The 15840-nt window shown below is 50.0% G+C and overlaps 1 protein-coding gene across 2 annotated transcripts; it reads right to left on the bottom strand.

Moving 5' to 3' along the window:
- Positions 1-484: 484 nt before the first annotated feature.
- SPEF1 (sperm flagellar 1) lies at positions 485-14489 on the bottom strand. Of its 2 annotated transcripts, XM_081021239.1 has the most exons (8): positions 13789-14489; positions 11957-12068; positions 10920-11073; positions 9939-10001; positions 6808-6856; positions 4670-4724; positions 3772-3883; positions 485-3377 (listed from the first exon to the last, which is right to left on the bottom strand). In XM_081021239.1, exons 1-8 carry the CDS (start codon positions 13898-13900, stop codon positions 3270-3272), a joined length of 765 nt encoding a protein of 254 aa, XP_080877365.1. In that variant the 5' UTR covers positions 13901-14489; the 3' UTR covers positions 485-3269. The 2 variants fall into 2 exon arrangements, with proteins under 2 accessions (XP_080877365.1, XP_080877366.1); XM_081021240.1 differs by lacking the exon at positions 9939-10001 and having other exon boundaries at positions 13789-14112.
- Positions 14490-15840: the final 1351 nt, after the last annotated feature.

The following is a 15840-nucleotide window of genomic DNA, read 5'->3' as shown; positions in this document are numbered from 1 at the left end:
TAGACCACAGCACCACCCGTGTCCCTCTATTCTATCACGCTATTCTCGGCTGCATCAACAGAAGTTTAGTGCTCAGTGAAGTAATAGGCCCACTCTATTGGCCTTGGTCAGACCCCACCTAGAGTCCAGTGTCCAGTTCTGGGCACCACAATCTAAGAAGGATGTTGACCAGCTGGAAGGTGTTGCAGAGGAGGGCAACCAAGACAAACAAAGGTCAGGTAACCAAGCCATATGAGGAATGGTTGAAGGAGCTGGGTATGTTTAGCTTTGCCAGCCTACGATTCCCAGCAACAGGCATTCAGAGGCATGACACCTCTGGAAGTGGGGGGAGAACATGCCCATTGTGACTAGTATCCATTGACAGCATTCTCCCCGTGCATTTGCCTAAAGCATCGAGAGAGCCCTAGCTTGGGAGTGCTGTTCCAAAGTCCTTTGGAGCCCTCTCCCTGCTGCTAGAGTGCTCCAAATAAAAGAGAGGAGGAACGAGAAGGATTAACTGTTTTAATGCTGAAAGATCTTCAGACAAGCCCCTATGCAAAGAAACAACACGATTGTACAGAAACCCCGGCCCGTGATGACCCAACGCTACCCAGATGCAACATTAGCTTCACCATAATCGAAAAGTGATTGATTAAAAGCAACTGATCAGAACGCCTGCTCCATCGGCGGGAGGGTCTGCTCGTCCACGCCACCATTTTCACATCAGAGCTGGGCCAAGGGTGCCCGTCTTGTGTCTGCTCTAGACAGCATCTCCTGAGCAAATGCTCAAGCGTGCCTTCATCGTAGTTGGGGCGTGGCATGGTGCCAGCCTTCCCCCATCCCTTGTGCCACGTTCCTTTTTCCGCGTGGCATAAGGAAATGTGGCGTCCGCCTCTGAGAGCCCGGGGCAGCAGCCACGGTGGAATGGCATGCTTTGAAGAATGTTGGCTTGTCTCTTCAAGTTCTGTGTTCTGGGCTGCAACAGTCACAAAGGCCTGGTGGGGGAAATCCACAGACACCGTTTTCACCAAGGAAAACAATAGCTATGATGTGAATTGCTCACTAGATGCCTGAGGACAATAGGAAGTGGGACATCTCCTCCAGCTTCCTGGGGCGCAAGGAGAAGGCCCCATGGTTTAGACCATGTGGTGCCCCTTCAAACGGTTTGGGACTACTCCCATCATCCCTGATCACTGGTCCATGTGATGGGACCTGGGGTCAAACAGCACCGCGTTGGCAATCCCTGAATTCAACCCTCCCTTGCAACAGGATGGCAGGTGCAGGCACCTCTAGAAGATTCTGAGATCTGCATGGCAGTTCCTGAGATCTATTGTGTCGGAAGGAGAGGTCATTATGGGAGCTAAACAGGGAGAGCCTACTCAAGAGTCCACGTGGCAAGCTTGGAATCTTACACAGTATTGAGCAGTGAAGCCCACGCAGAATTATGTACGGAGGTCTGTTGGAGGCTGTGTGCAGGGTCTGCTGACGCCATAAATGAAGCTTGCTGCAAAAAAATTCTGCACACCCCCGTATGATGGGCAGATCCTGAGGTCAATAACAGAGAATGTTGGAGGTCTGCAAGGTCAGACTGAATTGCACCCAGCAAGGGCCAAATAATAGAACTCAGAAAGAACAACGTTCGGTTCTGTTTGGACCGAAATTCATTGGATGCAAACGCCCAGCCTTCCTTAGTGGCCTGGCATATGTGAAGATTTAGCACAAAAACCCAAGAGAGAAAAACCAGGGCTTGCAAGGTAAAAGGACATCCCGGGTGGTGTTCCCAAACTCTCACAAAACCTCCCACCTGATAGGTCTAGATTTGGAGGGTAAGGCAAATTACTTTTCTCCTATCGCCAAGGACGGTCTCCTTTGCCCACCAATCTTCAAATAATATAGCCGTCGGTTTATGCTTTCTGAGCAACGACCGACCCGCGAGCTGTCATCCAAAACATCTGGGGGGCACCAAGTTGGCAAAGCCTGGCTTAGGGAAGCAGAAGCTGCCTTCTTTCATTTTGGCAAAAAAAAAAAAAAGGAAGTTGACTTAAAAAGAGAACGGGATTTAAAAATAAAATAAAATTGGGGAACCTATGTTCAAAACACAGGCCTGCAACTAACTTATCAAGTGGAAGTCACGACGCCTCTTTGTCGCTGCTGCATCTGCAGATTCCACTTTTGTGCAAGAGCCCCATTTGCCGGCTGGGGTTTGCAACCCCAAGCGTTTTCTTTCACAGCTGGGATTTGCATGCCCTTTGCCACAGAGGCACAGAGCGCAGTTGTGCAAAAAGATTTCACGGGCACCAACAGGGTTCAAGGGGCGACCCACTCCCTATTTAATGCATGAGGTGCCTGCCCCTCACTGCAGAAAAAGTGGGGTCTATGGGGAACCCTTCCATCTGCACATCTGCAGCACTGGGAGCAGGGAGATGAAGAGACAGAAGAAGCAGCCAAAACTATCGCCCCCCAAAGCTGAAAACAATGCTGGAGAGAGAAGGAGGTTGGATCCTGATTGCCACGTCACCCACAAAGGCTTGAGGCTCTTCTCTGAACTACATTTCCCAGGGGGAATGCACCAGCAGGATCCCCCCTGAGGGATGTCACGTGCACCCTGAAACTACATTTTCTCCTCGACAGAAAATCACAGAGCTCAAGGCTCCTGGCAGAACGCCCTGTTGCTCCATCCACAGCCCGCAGAGCCTTCAAGATGTTCCAGTGCCACCTGCAAGCGCAAGGACTTGGGAGAGAGTGGGCAAGGCACAGAGGCTGGCCTCACCTGGGAGGAGGCGGGCCTGGACCTAGTCACCAGGTGAGGAGGCGGCAAGCAGGGCGTCCAAGGCAACAGCGAAGCCACAAGCCCATTTCCTAGACTGTCACTGAGTGGGGAACTCTCAAGCAAGTGCTGGTTTTGGAGAGCCCAAGAGGGAGCTCTCATCCCTGAGCAGCAGAGCCCCCTGTACCAGGGCAGTCTACCCCTTGGATGTGGACCAGCAAGAGGGTTGGGGAGAATTGAGGGCACGTCCTCCTGGCCTGGCGCCTCTTGGCTGACTCCTGCTTTTCACCCCATCCCTGGCCTCTGGGGATCGGTGAGGACATCTGCCCGTGCAAGCCAGACTTGGGACCTCTGCCAGCCTTTGTTGCTCTGACGTCTCAGCCTGCCTGGAGCCTGAAAGCAGCTGTTCGCAAAGGAAGAGGTGGCAGGAAAGAGAGAGAGAGAGACAGAGAGAGAGAGAAGGCCAGGCCATCTGAAAAAATCATCTGATGGGCCCCAGAGAGGGGAACCCGAGACAGTGCCTTCACTTCCGCCTCTGCTCCGCCTGCTGCAGGCGGCGGGTGAGGTCATCGATCCGGACATTCTTCAGGTGCAAGAGATGCTCCAAGCGGCGGACCTTCATCTGAAGGATCTGGACCAGGGAAGAGACACAGAAGGGTAGGTTTCGAAGGGTCTCCTAAGTAGCCCCAGCAGCTCCTGGTGGAGAGGAAAGAGACCCAGGGCCCTGAGGCAGCCACAATCGGCATCCTGTGGCAGGGAGTTCCTCGGGTGGTGCGTGTGGCTAACAGCCTCAGACACGTCTGTCCAGACTAACCCTGCCCAAATCTAGAAACAGGCAGAAGGGGTGCTGTGGCAAGTGCCACATAATGCCCATTCTGCTGCAATAGGAACTGGGATCTTTGAGTCTGTTGGCATCTGACACTTCAGGTCCCTTCCAACTGTGTGGCTCTGTGAGGCTGAGGAAGGGCAGGGCAGGGCTAAAGTTCAGGTGGGGAAGATGAACTTCCCCTCATCACCTCTCTCACCTGCACCATCTCCTGCGAGGCCAGAAGGGCTTGTTCCCTCTCTGCTAAGTGGAGTCGGAGGTTGGCATCCGTTTGCAGAGGCACCGTGTAGCTCTGATGTCCTTTGGGCCCCCTGGAGACAAGGAAAAGTTCTGGAGATCACAGTGGTGCAAAAACCTGGGGTTCCTACCCAAAACGCGCGCGCACGCACACACACACACACACACACACACACTTGACCTTAAGAGCAGCCAGGTACTTTACCAGGTCAAAGCAAAAGCCCAGATTTGGTGCAGGACTTCAGCTAGCCTGCCACTAATCCTGGAGGCTCCATTTAGCTATCCCAGTTCGCAGCAGAGCTTGCCAACGTGGTGCCCCTAGATGCGGGTGAACTACGACCTCCCCACTCCTCGTCCCTGGCGGGCTGGCTGCCAGCGCTGATGAGTGCTGCGAGTCCAGCAATATCAGTGTGGACTAGTGGTTAGAGTGCCTGGCTTTGGGGACCTGGGAGGCCGGGTTTTGAATCCCCGCTCAGCTCGCTGTGGCCGTTCGCCACCTCTCAGCCTACCTCACAGGGCTGTTTGTGGGGATAAGATGGGGAGGGGGCGGGTGGGAGTTGAGCGGTGGTCAAACATGCCTGGAGGGCGCTATGTTGGGGAAGCCGGGCAAAGGACACAGACAGGGCGGCACTGAGGCTGCCGCAGGGCTCAGGTGAAAGAAAGAACCAAGAGGATTTCCACCAGGTTGGGCAGCTCCTTAAACTATGGAACTCCCTGCCACAAGAGGCAGTTATGGCAGGGTAATAATAATAATAATAATAATAATAATAATAATAATATTTGCTTGCAGCTGTACTGCCAGCCCTGACAAGACAGGGTTTCCCTAACTGCCAGTAATTCTTTTCTTTTCTTTTAATTACCTTTCCAACCCAGGAGAGTCCTGGGTGCTGTTGGGTTTGGGCTTTGAAGTGAAGCCTGTAAAATGTGAAACAGAGACTGTAATGAGAGGCATGTAGGACCTCCAAAATCCCCACCCCGCAATGAAACCAGAATTCAACAGAGACTGTATTTATAGCTATCTATACCTTTATATGACTTTGTTAAAAAATAAAAAAAATCCCATGAGAATTTATTATTTATTGATCCATCTTATTAGGGAAGGTCCACACCTCAGTGACGGAACATCTGCTTTGCATGCAGAATGTCCCGGGTTCAGTCCCTGATGGCATCTCCGGGCAGGGCTGAGAGAGACTCCTGCCCGAAATCCTGGACATCTGCTGCCAGTCAGTGTTGACAATACTGTGATGGATGGTGTCAGGGTTCGGGGAAGTGGCTTCCTCCCTACCTTTGGCCGTGGATAAGCAGAACAAAGCAAAAATAGTCTCTTACCATTTAAAGAGATTCTAATGATCACAGCGAAAGAGGAAAGAGTCCGTTCTCGGAGTAAAGGTGCTCCCAGTTAAGGTTTACACCCACTTCTCCCCCCGAGTCACTTCCTCGTCTTGCAACCTGATCTCGCATCCACCGTGCCTTCTGTGCAGCCACCTTATCTAATCTCCTTGACCTTTGTCAGCTGTGCGTGCAGGAGCCCTGTGACCAATAGGACTTTGCAGGACTGGGGCCTTCCTAAGTTTGTTCTGGAGAGGTAAGGCACGGCCGCACAGGTGAGGCCAATTGGTAACTCACAGCACCAGGTGGCAAGAGCCGGGAAGGGATATAAGGTCAGCATTTCCCTTCGGCTCTTTGCCACAGCAACACGTCCCCTGCCTTGCTGCGTTTGACTCCTTGTTTCTTGATCCTCGGACCCCTGGCTTTGTGACTCCTTGCTTCTCCTTGCCGGAAATGGCGTCTGCGCATACGTAGATACCGGAAATCGCATCTGTGCATGTCCAGACGCCGGAAATCGCTTCTATGCAGGTGTGATTTTTGGCATCTGGGCATGCGCAGAAGCAATTTTCGGTGCCACAGACATGCGCAGATGCAATTTCCAACATCGCGCTGCGCTAGTCCGGCCCATGGACTATCTCCGTGGGAGTGATCCAGCCCATGGCAGGTAAACCTTGCCAACCCCTGGCTTACACTGACTGGCAGCAAGTCTCCAGGGCTTAGGACTGGGGTACCTCACTTGGTGGAGCTGGAGACTCTTAACCGCAGGGTTGTGGGTTCGAGCCCCACGTTGGGCAAAAGATTCCTGCATTGGACTGGATGAACCTCATGGTCCCTTCCAACTCTAGTTGTTGTTGTTGTTGTTGTTGTTGTTGTTGTTGTTAAAATGTGTATACCGCCCTTCATCCCAAGATCACAGGGTGGTTCACAGCAGAAAAATACAAAATGAGAACCCAAAATGCATAATAAGACAGAAACAAACCAATAACCCACAGACACATTTAAAAGCTGGGTGTTGGAAGGTTCAGGCAAAAAGGAAGTCCTTCTTCATGCAATGCAGAGTTAATCTATGGAACTCTCTGCCACAGGAGGCAATAATGGCCACCAATTTGGATGGCTTTCAAAGGTTAGACAAATTCATGAAGGAGGAGGGCTGTCAATCACTACCAGCCATTGCTGCCTCCATAGCCAGAGGCAGCAATGCTTCTGAATACCAATTGCTGGAAACCACAGGAGGGGAGAGGTGGTCTTGTGTTCGAATCCTGCTTGCTGGTTTCCCACAGGCATCTGGTTGGCCCCTGTGAGAACAGGATGCTGGACCAGATTACTCATCGGCCTGATCCAGCAGCCGGTTCTTCTGATGTTCTGCTGTTCTGGCCTGATCCAACATTGATCCTTTGTTGTTGTTTAGTCATTTATGAAGCTCAACATCAAAAAAACCACTAAGATCATGGCCACTGGTCCCATCACCTCCTGGCAAATAGAAGGGGGAGAAATGGAGGCAGTGAAAGATTTCATTTTTGGGGGCTCACTGCAGTTGGTGACAGCAGTAATGAAATTAAAAGACGCCTGCTTCTCAGGAGAAAAGCAATGACAAACCTAGACAGTGTCTTAAAAAGCAGAGACATCACCTTGCCAACAAAGGTCCGTATAGTTAAAACACGGATCCTACCTGTATCCAGGTAGTTGTTCTCCTCCAGGGTCGAGCGCATTCCCAGCTCCTGTGTCGAGAGAGCCAGAGAAGAAAAGCAAGTTGACTCTTCGAGCGCTCAGGGTCCCGCTCCTCCCTTCCTCCGTGAAAAGTCCTCCTGGCCACATCAACACTATTCAGTTAAATTGGCTTCCCCCCACCCCTCCCCACCTTCTGGTCTGATGCTGGTTTGAGTTGTAACATGCAGGTGTGAGCTTGCAAAGGAGCAGGGGAGTCGCAGCAGCCTCTGAGCAGGGCAGGATTAATCCCACAGCAGCAGAGAAAGTTGAGGAACAGCCACCCAAATCATTTCTTGGGCTCGTGAGAAACTGTCAGAAAAAGGGGAGGTGAGATGGCTTCCCGGGCTTTTGAGATTACCGTATTTTTTGCTCCATAAGATGCCCTTTTTTCTTCCTAAAAAAGTAAGGAGAAATGTCTGTGCGTCTTATAGAGCTATACTTTCTGGATGAGACCTAGACATAACTGGTGGTTGAAGACTTGCTTTCCTCTTCTCTTCTCTTCTCCTGCCCCCCCCCCCCCAGCAATCTGTCACAGCTTCTGTAGCCTACATATAGTAGGGGTATTTAAAACGAGTCATCATAGCGTACCCTTTTGTGCTCTTCAAAATATGGCAACCTTAACTCTGCTTGAAGCAACGAAAGAAAGGGCAGCCATGGAGGACTAGAGAAAGATGCACTGAGGAGAGGCAGATAAATGACTATTGTTCATGACTGCTACGTAGAACCTCCAGGTTCAGAGGCAGTTACCACTGAATACCAGTTGTGAGGCAGGGAGGAAGAGCAGGCAGTGGGTAAGGGTTACTGCAATCCTGCCCTGCAAGGGGGTTTCCTGGATGCCGTCCCTGCCCCCACCCTGGGTGTAAATTCCCTGGCTTCTTTCTAGATGCTGGACAGGGAGGGTCAAGCCAGGCCGCCCTGCGCTGCATTAAACAAGTTGCAGCGCCGGCCGATGCCTGTTCCGTTGAGTCCCACAAACGGGCTGCACGTAGGATTCCTGGCTCCTTCTCTCGACTGACAGCCGCATGTGCTGTACAGAGCGCAAGTGCAGTGTTTCGGCGCGCACGGCCCACCCATTACTCCACAAACGCCGGCTGTCTTTTGTGAATGGGCCGTGGCAGATCAAACAGCTCGAGCCCAGTGCTTTCAGACAGCGGCCATTCATATTCTCTGCGACAGTCCCGGATGCGTCAGGCTAGCATGAAAGAGCCCTGACCTGGCTCCCTTCCTGGAATCTATCCAAGAAAAGAGATTTTGCAGCACAGCTCGCGCCATGGAAGAATAAGTGCACTGGCCTCTCGACGCAGATCTGCCTTTTTTTGCATATTCACCGCAGGTGAGAAGGAGAGTTACAGTCTCTTCTTATTCTTGCCAGAATCCTTTACATTTCCAGCAAGTTCTGTGACGCCTCAGACCCTCCAAGTCTCCCTATTTTCCAGGGACAGTCCCAGATTTACAGAAGCCGTCCCGGTTTCCGATTTGATCCCGAAATGTCCCGCTTTTCTTTAGGACGTCCCTATTTTCATTGGAGAAACGTTGGAGGGTACGGAGGTATGCGACCCCCCCTTGAAGCCAAGGAAATAAGTAACTACACATCCGAAGACATCCGAAGAAAGTTCTGTACAGGGAAGCTTTCAGTGATTCGTGTTTTATTATTGTTTAAAATATTTTAGAAGACACCCAGAGTGGCTGGGGCAACTCAGTCAGATGGGTGGGATATAAATAATAAGATAATAAGACCTACGGGACCGACTTTCCTGGAATGCCCCACAGAGGACCTTAAGGTCCACAAATGACAACATTTTGGAGGTCCCAAGTCGCAAGGTGGTTAGATTGGTCTCAACTAGGGCCAGGGCCTTTTCAGTACTGGCCCCGACTTGGTGGGACGCTCTGCCACAAAAGACCAGGGCCCTACGGGACTTGACATCTTTCCGCAGGGCCTGCAAGACAGAGCTGTTCCGCCTGGCCTTTGGTTTGGACTCGGACTGGCCCTTATGTTTCCCTCCCCTTATGGTTTTGATCTATGGGCTACTTTAAAATGAGGCTGCCTTTTAAATTGCATTTTAACCTGTATTTTAAATTGGGTCCCCCCCCCCATTATCTTTTTACTGTAATTGTACTGGTGTTAGCCACCCTGAGCTCGGCTCTGGCTAGGGAGGGCAGGGTATAAATAAAAAATTTTATTATTATTATTATTATTATTATTATCATAGAATAGGATGTTCCCATTTTTTGTTGGAGAAATGTTGTAGCTTCTAGCTCTGATAATAGTAATAGTAATAGTTTAGTGTTAAATAAGTTAAACAGGACATCTCTATTTTCATTGGAGAAATGTTTGACAGTGGAACGGTCTCTCTCAGGAGGTGCTGGACTTTCCTTCCGTGGAGAATTTTAAGCAAAGTTTGGATGGCCATCTGCCAGGATGCTTGAGCTGAGATTCCTGCATTGCAAGAGGGGGTTGGATTAGATGACCCCTGGTGTCCCTTCCAGCTCTGCAGTTCTACGATTCTATGAATTTCATCGGTGTAAGGATGTGGCAGGGACGCGGCTGGCGCTGTGGGTTAAACCACAGAGCCTAGGACTTGCTGATCAGAAGGTCGGCGATTTGAATCCCCGTGACGGGGTGAACTCCCGTTGCTCAGTCCCTGCTCCTGCCAACCTAGCAGTTTGAAAACACGTCAAAGTGCAAGTAAATAAATAGGTACCGCTCCGGCGGGAAGGTAAACGGTGTTTCCGTGTGCTGCTCTGGTTCGCCAGAAGCGGCTTAGTCATGCTGGCCACATGACCCGGAAGCTGTACGCCGGCTCCCTCGGCCAGTAAAGCGAGATGAGCGCCGCAACCCCAGAGTCGGCCACAGCTGGACCTAACGGTCAGGGGTCCTTTAACCTTTACCTTAAGGATGTGGCATTTTGCAATAGCAGGCAACCCTTTTGCTGGAGGAGAGACAAGCCTTCAAGCAAAGGGCAACTCAACTGGCAATCCCAAGCGCCCCCCAGCCTGGAGCCTGTGAATCAGATAAGCAGAGGGGGAAAGAGGGCGAGCGAGAGAGGGGACCTTCGAGGAGGGGCGGATGCTGAAGAGGAAAAAGGCTGAGACCTGGGGCAATGGAGACGGAAAGGAGCAAAGACTGCAGGAGCCCACAGCGGTTGGAGGATGGCCCTGGAAGGAAGCAGAAGGGAGGAAGGCGTGAAAAGGGGCTTGCCTAGGAAACACACGTCCAAGAGGTTTTCCGTTTGCCCCGCTGATTTCCCAGGGAAAAAACCCCTCTGCTTATTGCTGAATCAGAACAAACTCCAATCCATTTTTTTCTGATTCATCAGTAAACCAAAGAGCAGCCAGCTGCTGCTTTGGCCAGATCTAACTTCACCCCCATCGATTTATCTCACTTTCCAGAGATCTGGGCATTGCAGCACAGCACGAAACATTTCAGAAGAACATGCTAAGAAAACGTCTTTCAGAAACAATGCATGCGGTTAGTTGCAGCCTTAATCTTGACACCGTCTTCCCAGTGCCTGAAACAAGCAGTTTGGTGAGCTGAGGGAGAGCACCCTCTGCTGCTCTCCAAAAAAATAGCAAGCGGACTGGCCCGTTTCTTGCTTTGCTGATAGGGGCTGTCCCACTTTATTTATACTCTGTGGCATAAACCGGATGGCTTTGTCCCCACATGCAAAATAAACTGTGGTGCAATGACCAAAAAACGCCAACGGACAGGGGAAGTTCTCCTGTGGAAGTCCCATTGAAATGAATGAGCTCTATGCAAGAGCACAGAGTATGAGCAGTAGTGATTACGGCGCAACAAGAAGCCACATTTGCAGCCCGCAGGCTTGAAGGCTCCACATGGATCTGGGAGGCAGTGGTTTGGACTTGGCTGGGCCATTAGCAAGGAGTTGTTGGCGCTCTGGGGCAAACTGCTGTCTCTCAGCCTCAGTTCTGTAATCTGTAAAATGGGCACAATAGTTTCCTGTTGCATGGACTGCTTGCAAGGTTGCAGGTGAACGGAAATGCTGTAACAGTGCAAGATGCAACAGGCCAGGGCTTACTGCCTTCCATCCCTTCTTCCTTCTGGGCTCTGCTAACCTGATAGGAGCTAGACATCTTGGCCTGTTTCTGTTTTTCCTCGATTTTCTGCCGCAGGGGAATCAGCACCAGCTCTACCATCCCAGGGGTGCACTGGGCAATCTTCCGGACCATGTCTTCTGGGATGGAGAAGTTAAGCTTGCTCAGCACTTTCCTGCCGAAGAAGAAAGGCAATAATAATATTATAATAATTTATTATTTACCGTACACCCCACCCATCTGGCTGGGTTTTCCCAGCCACTTTGGGCGGCTTCCAACAGAACACTAAAATACAATAACCTATTAAACATTAAAAGCTTCCCTAAACAGAACTGCCTTCAGATGTCTTCTAAAAGTTTGGTAGTTGTTTTTCTCTTTGACATCTGGTGGGAGGGCGTTCCACAGGGCGGGTGCCACTACCAAGAAGATCCTCTGCCTGGTTCCCTGTAACTTGGCTTCCCGAAGTGAGGGGACCGCCAGAAGGCCCTTGGAACTGGACCTCAGTGTCCGGGCAGAACGATGGGGGTGGAGACGCTCCTTCAGGTATACTGGGCTGAGGCCGTTTAGGGCTTTAAAGGTCAGCACCAACACTTTGAATTGTGCTCGGAAACATACTGGGAGCCAGTATAGGTCTTTCAAGACCGGTGTTATATGGTCTCGGCGGCCGCTCCCAGTCACCAGTCTAGCTGCTGCATTCTGGATTAGTTGCAATGAAATCAAGTTAGCGTATCCAAGGTCCCCACTGGAACATAGGGTGCAATCCCTTGGACACATCAGGATGGGGTTGGCAAGAGCTTAAGGCATCCAGGTTTTTGACTCCTGGGAGTACATGGGCAGCTCTGAAAGTCTGTGATGGATTTCCAAAGGCGTTTCAAAGTTCAGCAGCCAGCTATGCTCCGTTTAGCAGCAAAATGCAGCGAAATCCACAAAGAAGACGAGGACATCACCAAGCAAAACAAGCAGCGTTTAACATTCAATGTTCCCATTTGACATGTCCCATATCTCAGCTGGCAGCAGTGGGTTTTAAATTCAGGACATAGCTCAGGGATGTCACTGACCTGTTCAGGTGTCCCCAGTTGGAGAGCTTCTGCTGCGTAGAATTAGCCGGAGCGTAGTTGTGCATTTCCACTATTTTGGGGAAGTAAAACTTCACCACTTCGGCCACCAAAACTGCATGGGAAAACAAAGGGAGAAGTAGGAGCAGAATCAGCTGATGACCCCCACCCTCCCAAAGCCCACCCCATCCCTGGCTTTTGCTACAAACTTAATCTATGGTGACCCAACATGTCTCTAACCAGAACAGAACCTACCAAATGAAACCTAAATAATAATAATAATTTATTATTTATACCCCGCCCATCTGGCTGGGCTTCCCCAGCCACTCTGGGCGGCTTCCAACAAAATATTAAAATACAGTAATGCATCAAACATTAAAAGCTTCCCTAAACAGGGCTGCCTTCAGATGTCTTCTAAAAGTCTGGTAGTTGTTGTTCTCTTTGACATCTGGTGGGAGGGCGTTCCACAGGGAGGGCGCCACTACCGAGAAGGCCCTCTGCCTGGTTCCCTGTAACTTGGCTTCTCATAGGGAGGGAACCGCCAGAAGGCCCTTGGAGCTGGACCTCAGTGTCCAGGCAGAACGATGGGGGTGGAGACGCTCCATCAGGTATACTGGACCGAGGCCATTTAGGGATTTAAAGGTCAGCACCAACACTTTGAATTGTGCTCGGAAACATACTGGGAGCCAATGTAGGTCTTTCAAGACCAGTGTTATGTGGTCTCAGCGGCCGCTCCCAGTCACCAGTCTAGCTGCCGCATTCTGGATTAATTGCAGTCTCCTAGTCTGCCTCAGTACAGTGCGTGCATAACTCAGGGTTGAGGTGACTTTAAGAGCCCCACATGGCCCCACATCTCAGCAGCCTCTCCTTATGTTCGATTTTTATCGTGTTTTAATATTATGTTGGGAGCTGCCCAGAGTGGCTGGGGAAAGCCAGCCAGAGGGGTGGGGAATAAATTTATTATTATTATTATTATTATTATTATTATTATTATGACTCATACCTTACAACATTTCTCCAACAAAAATAGGGCCATCCTATTCAATAATAATAATAATAATAATAATAATATTTATGTCCCGCCCATCTGACTGGGTTGCCCCAGTCACTCAGGGCAGCTTCCAATGTATATAAAAACATAATAAAACACTGCACATTGAAAAAATCTTCCCTATGCAGGGCTGCCTTCAGATGCCTTCTAAAGGTTGTATAGTTACTCAACTATGTCTGAAGGGTCTCATAACCCCAAACCCTCCAACATTTTCCTGATGAAGATATAGATTGTCCCACCACACCCTCCAACATTTCTGCAGTGAAAATAGGGACTTCCTAAGGAGAAGCGGGACATTCCAGGATCAAATCGGAAGCTGGCGGGATGGCTTCTGTAAATCCAGGACTGTCCCTGGAAAATAGGGACACTTTTAGAAGATGTCCGAAGGCAGCAGCCCTGTTTAGGGAAGTTTTTAATGTTTGAAGTTTTATCCTATTTTTAATGCTCTGTTGAAAGCCGCACAGAGTGGCTGGGGAAACCCAGCCAGATGGACGGGGTAGAAATAATTTATTATTATTATTATTATTATTATTATTATTATTATTATTATTATTAGAGAGTCTGCATGACTTTTGCAGCAGCTGCTGGCATCGGCCCAATGGACAGGATAGGAATTAATAATAATAATAATAATAATAATAATAATAATAATAAAGTGCATGACTTTTGCAGCAGCTGCTGGCATCAGCCCAAGCCCAAGGCCCTGGATGCTATGATTCTATAATCCACTGTGAAACACACATATACAAGTGCCAGGACACACACAAAATTGGGCCCCCCAAACCTCCATCGCTGAAGTCGCGGGCGATGTTCCTCTTGGGGCGCGAAAGAGGGATGGCATCGACCCAACTGTACAGGTCGTTCAGGCTCTCCTCATCCAGCTCCCCGTTGGCCATGCTGATGCCCGTCTCCCCTGTATCCTTGGCAGCCTCTAGGTGCCCCCCTGGACCGGGCTCAGAGCTTCTCCACCAGCTCCCTTCTGCCCTGCAGGGCTGGGCGCAGCCATATTGTTTGCCTTCGTGACCATGGCAACATCAGACCCCCCCCATCTCAGGTGTGGCAGGCCCCAAAGCACCCTGGGAGTGGTAGTTCTGAGCTGATGCCCAGCAACCGCAACCGCAACAGCAGGGTTGCTAGGCAACCGGAGCATCTTAGCAGGCGCCTAGCAACGGGATGGGAGCTGGCCGGCTAAGAGGCAACTGGGGGAAAAGAGCCAGAAAGTGGCTGGCTGTGCGTCTGGGGGCCCAAAAAGCGTGCGAGAATAGGGGGCAGAGGCCAGGAAAGCGGGACATATTCACAAGTGCAAGGCCAGCTAAGGTCGCTGAGGGATTTCGAACATCTTCTCCGGCTCGCTCCTGTGACTTTAACCGCAGATTGAGCAATAGGAATCAGCTGCTGGTACTTTTCTTGGCTTGGAAGGGACCCAAAGGGTCATCTAGCCCAACCCCCTGCAGTGCTTGGGAAACAAGAAGTGTGGTTGTCTACTCTTCAAAGCAAATAATAATATGATAATTTATTATCTGTACCCCGCCCATCTGGCTGGGTTTTCCCAGCCACTCTGGGCGGCTTTCAACAAAAATTAAAAATACATTAAAATGTCACACATTAAAAGCTTCCCTGAAGACTTCAGATGTCTTCTAAATGTCAGGTAGTTGTTTATTTCCTTGACATCTGGTGGGAGGGCATTCCACAGGGTGGGCGCCACCACCGAGAAGGCCCTCTGCCTGGTTCCCTGTAGCTTTGCTTCTTGCTTCTTGCAGGAAGGGAACCGCCAGAAGGGCCTCAGAGCTGGACCCTGGTGTCCAGGGTGGAGACGCTCCTTCAGGTATACTGGGCCGAGACCGCTTAGGGCTTTCAAGGTCAGCACCAACGCTTTGAGTTGTGCCTGGAAACGTACTGGGAGCCAATGTAGGTCTTTCAAGACCGGTGTTATATGGTCTCGGCGGCTGCTCCCAGTTACCAGTCTAGCTGCCGCATTCTGGATTAGTTGTAGTTCCCGGGTCACCTTCAAAGGTAGGCCCACATACATACAGCAAAACAAAGAAGCCTAAATTAACATTACCTTCTACCGATGAGAAATAATAATTACTATTACAATAATGAAAATACTAAAAGTACATTTACTTCCCCTTTTAGACTTCTATTCTGGTTACAATATATTACTATTCTATGAGAATCTATTATATCCTTTGCTGTCCCGTATATAATTTTATTTCTCAAATTTGGGAATTAGGGCCACGCATTCTTGTGCATGCAAAATAGCAGAGAAAATGCTTTGTTGTGTAGTTAATGTGGAACTCGGGTCTCTACGTCCTTCAGCCAGAACACCACCAGGTGGCAGCAGAGACCACACTGTAATCATAGCGTCATTGAATTGTAGACTTGGAAGGGAACACGAGGGTCATCTAGTCCAACCCCCTGCAATGCAGGAATCTCAGCTAGATTTGTGAGAACTTGGTTTTGTTGCCAGTTTAGGACAGGTTTGTCTTTGCCAAATGGTTGCCTCCAGATGTTTCAGACTACAATTTCCATCACTGGCGGGAGTCCAAAACAACTGGGGCAGGTTGGTAAAGCTCTGCTACAATGCTAAATGCTAATGCCTCAGATGGGCATATTTTTCTCTAAAGGTGTTGTATGCCTTTAGAAGCTGCTCTGCAGGCAAAAATTCAACAGGTGCAGTTTCCCCACTTATTAGAACCTTCCTGCCTAGAGAAAGCTGAGAGTATCTGTTGGATATTCTGATTTCAGAGCAAGCCCAGGCACATCCTCATAAGTGGGAGGCAGAAAGACATTTACGTCGCAGTGGTTATTTTGATTTATTACCCATCTTTTGCCA

The sequence above is a fragment of the Podarcis pityusensis genome (genome assembly GCF_964106645.2).
Source record: "Podarcis pityusensis genome assembly, chromosome: 9".
Classification (NCBI taxonomy): Eukaryota; Metazoa; Chordata; class Lepidosauria; order Squamata; family Lacertidae; genus Podarcis; species Podarcis pityusensis.
The sequence above is the reverse complement of the archived record's forward strand: the minus strand, read 5'-3'. Positions and strand labels throughout refer to the sequence as shown.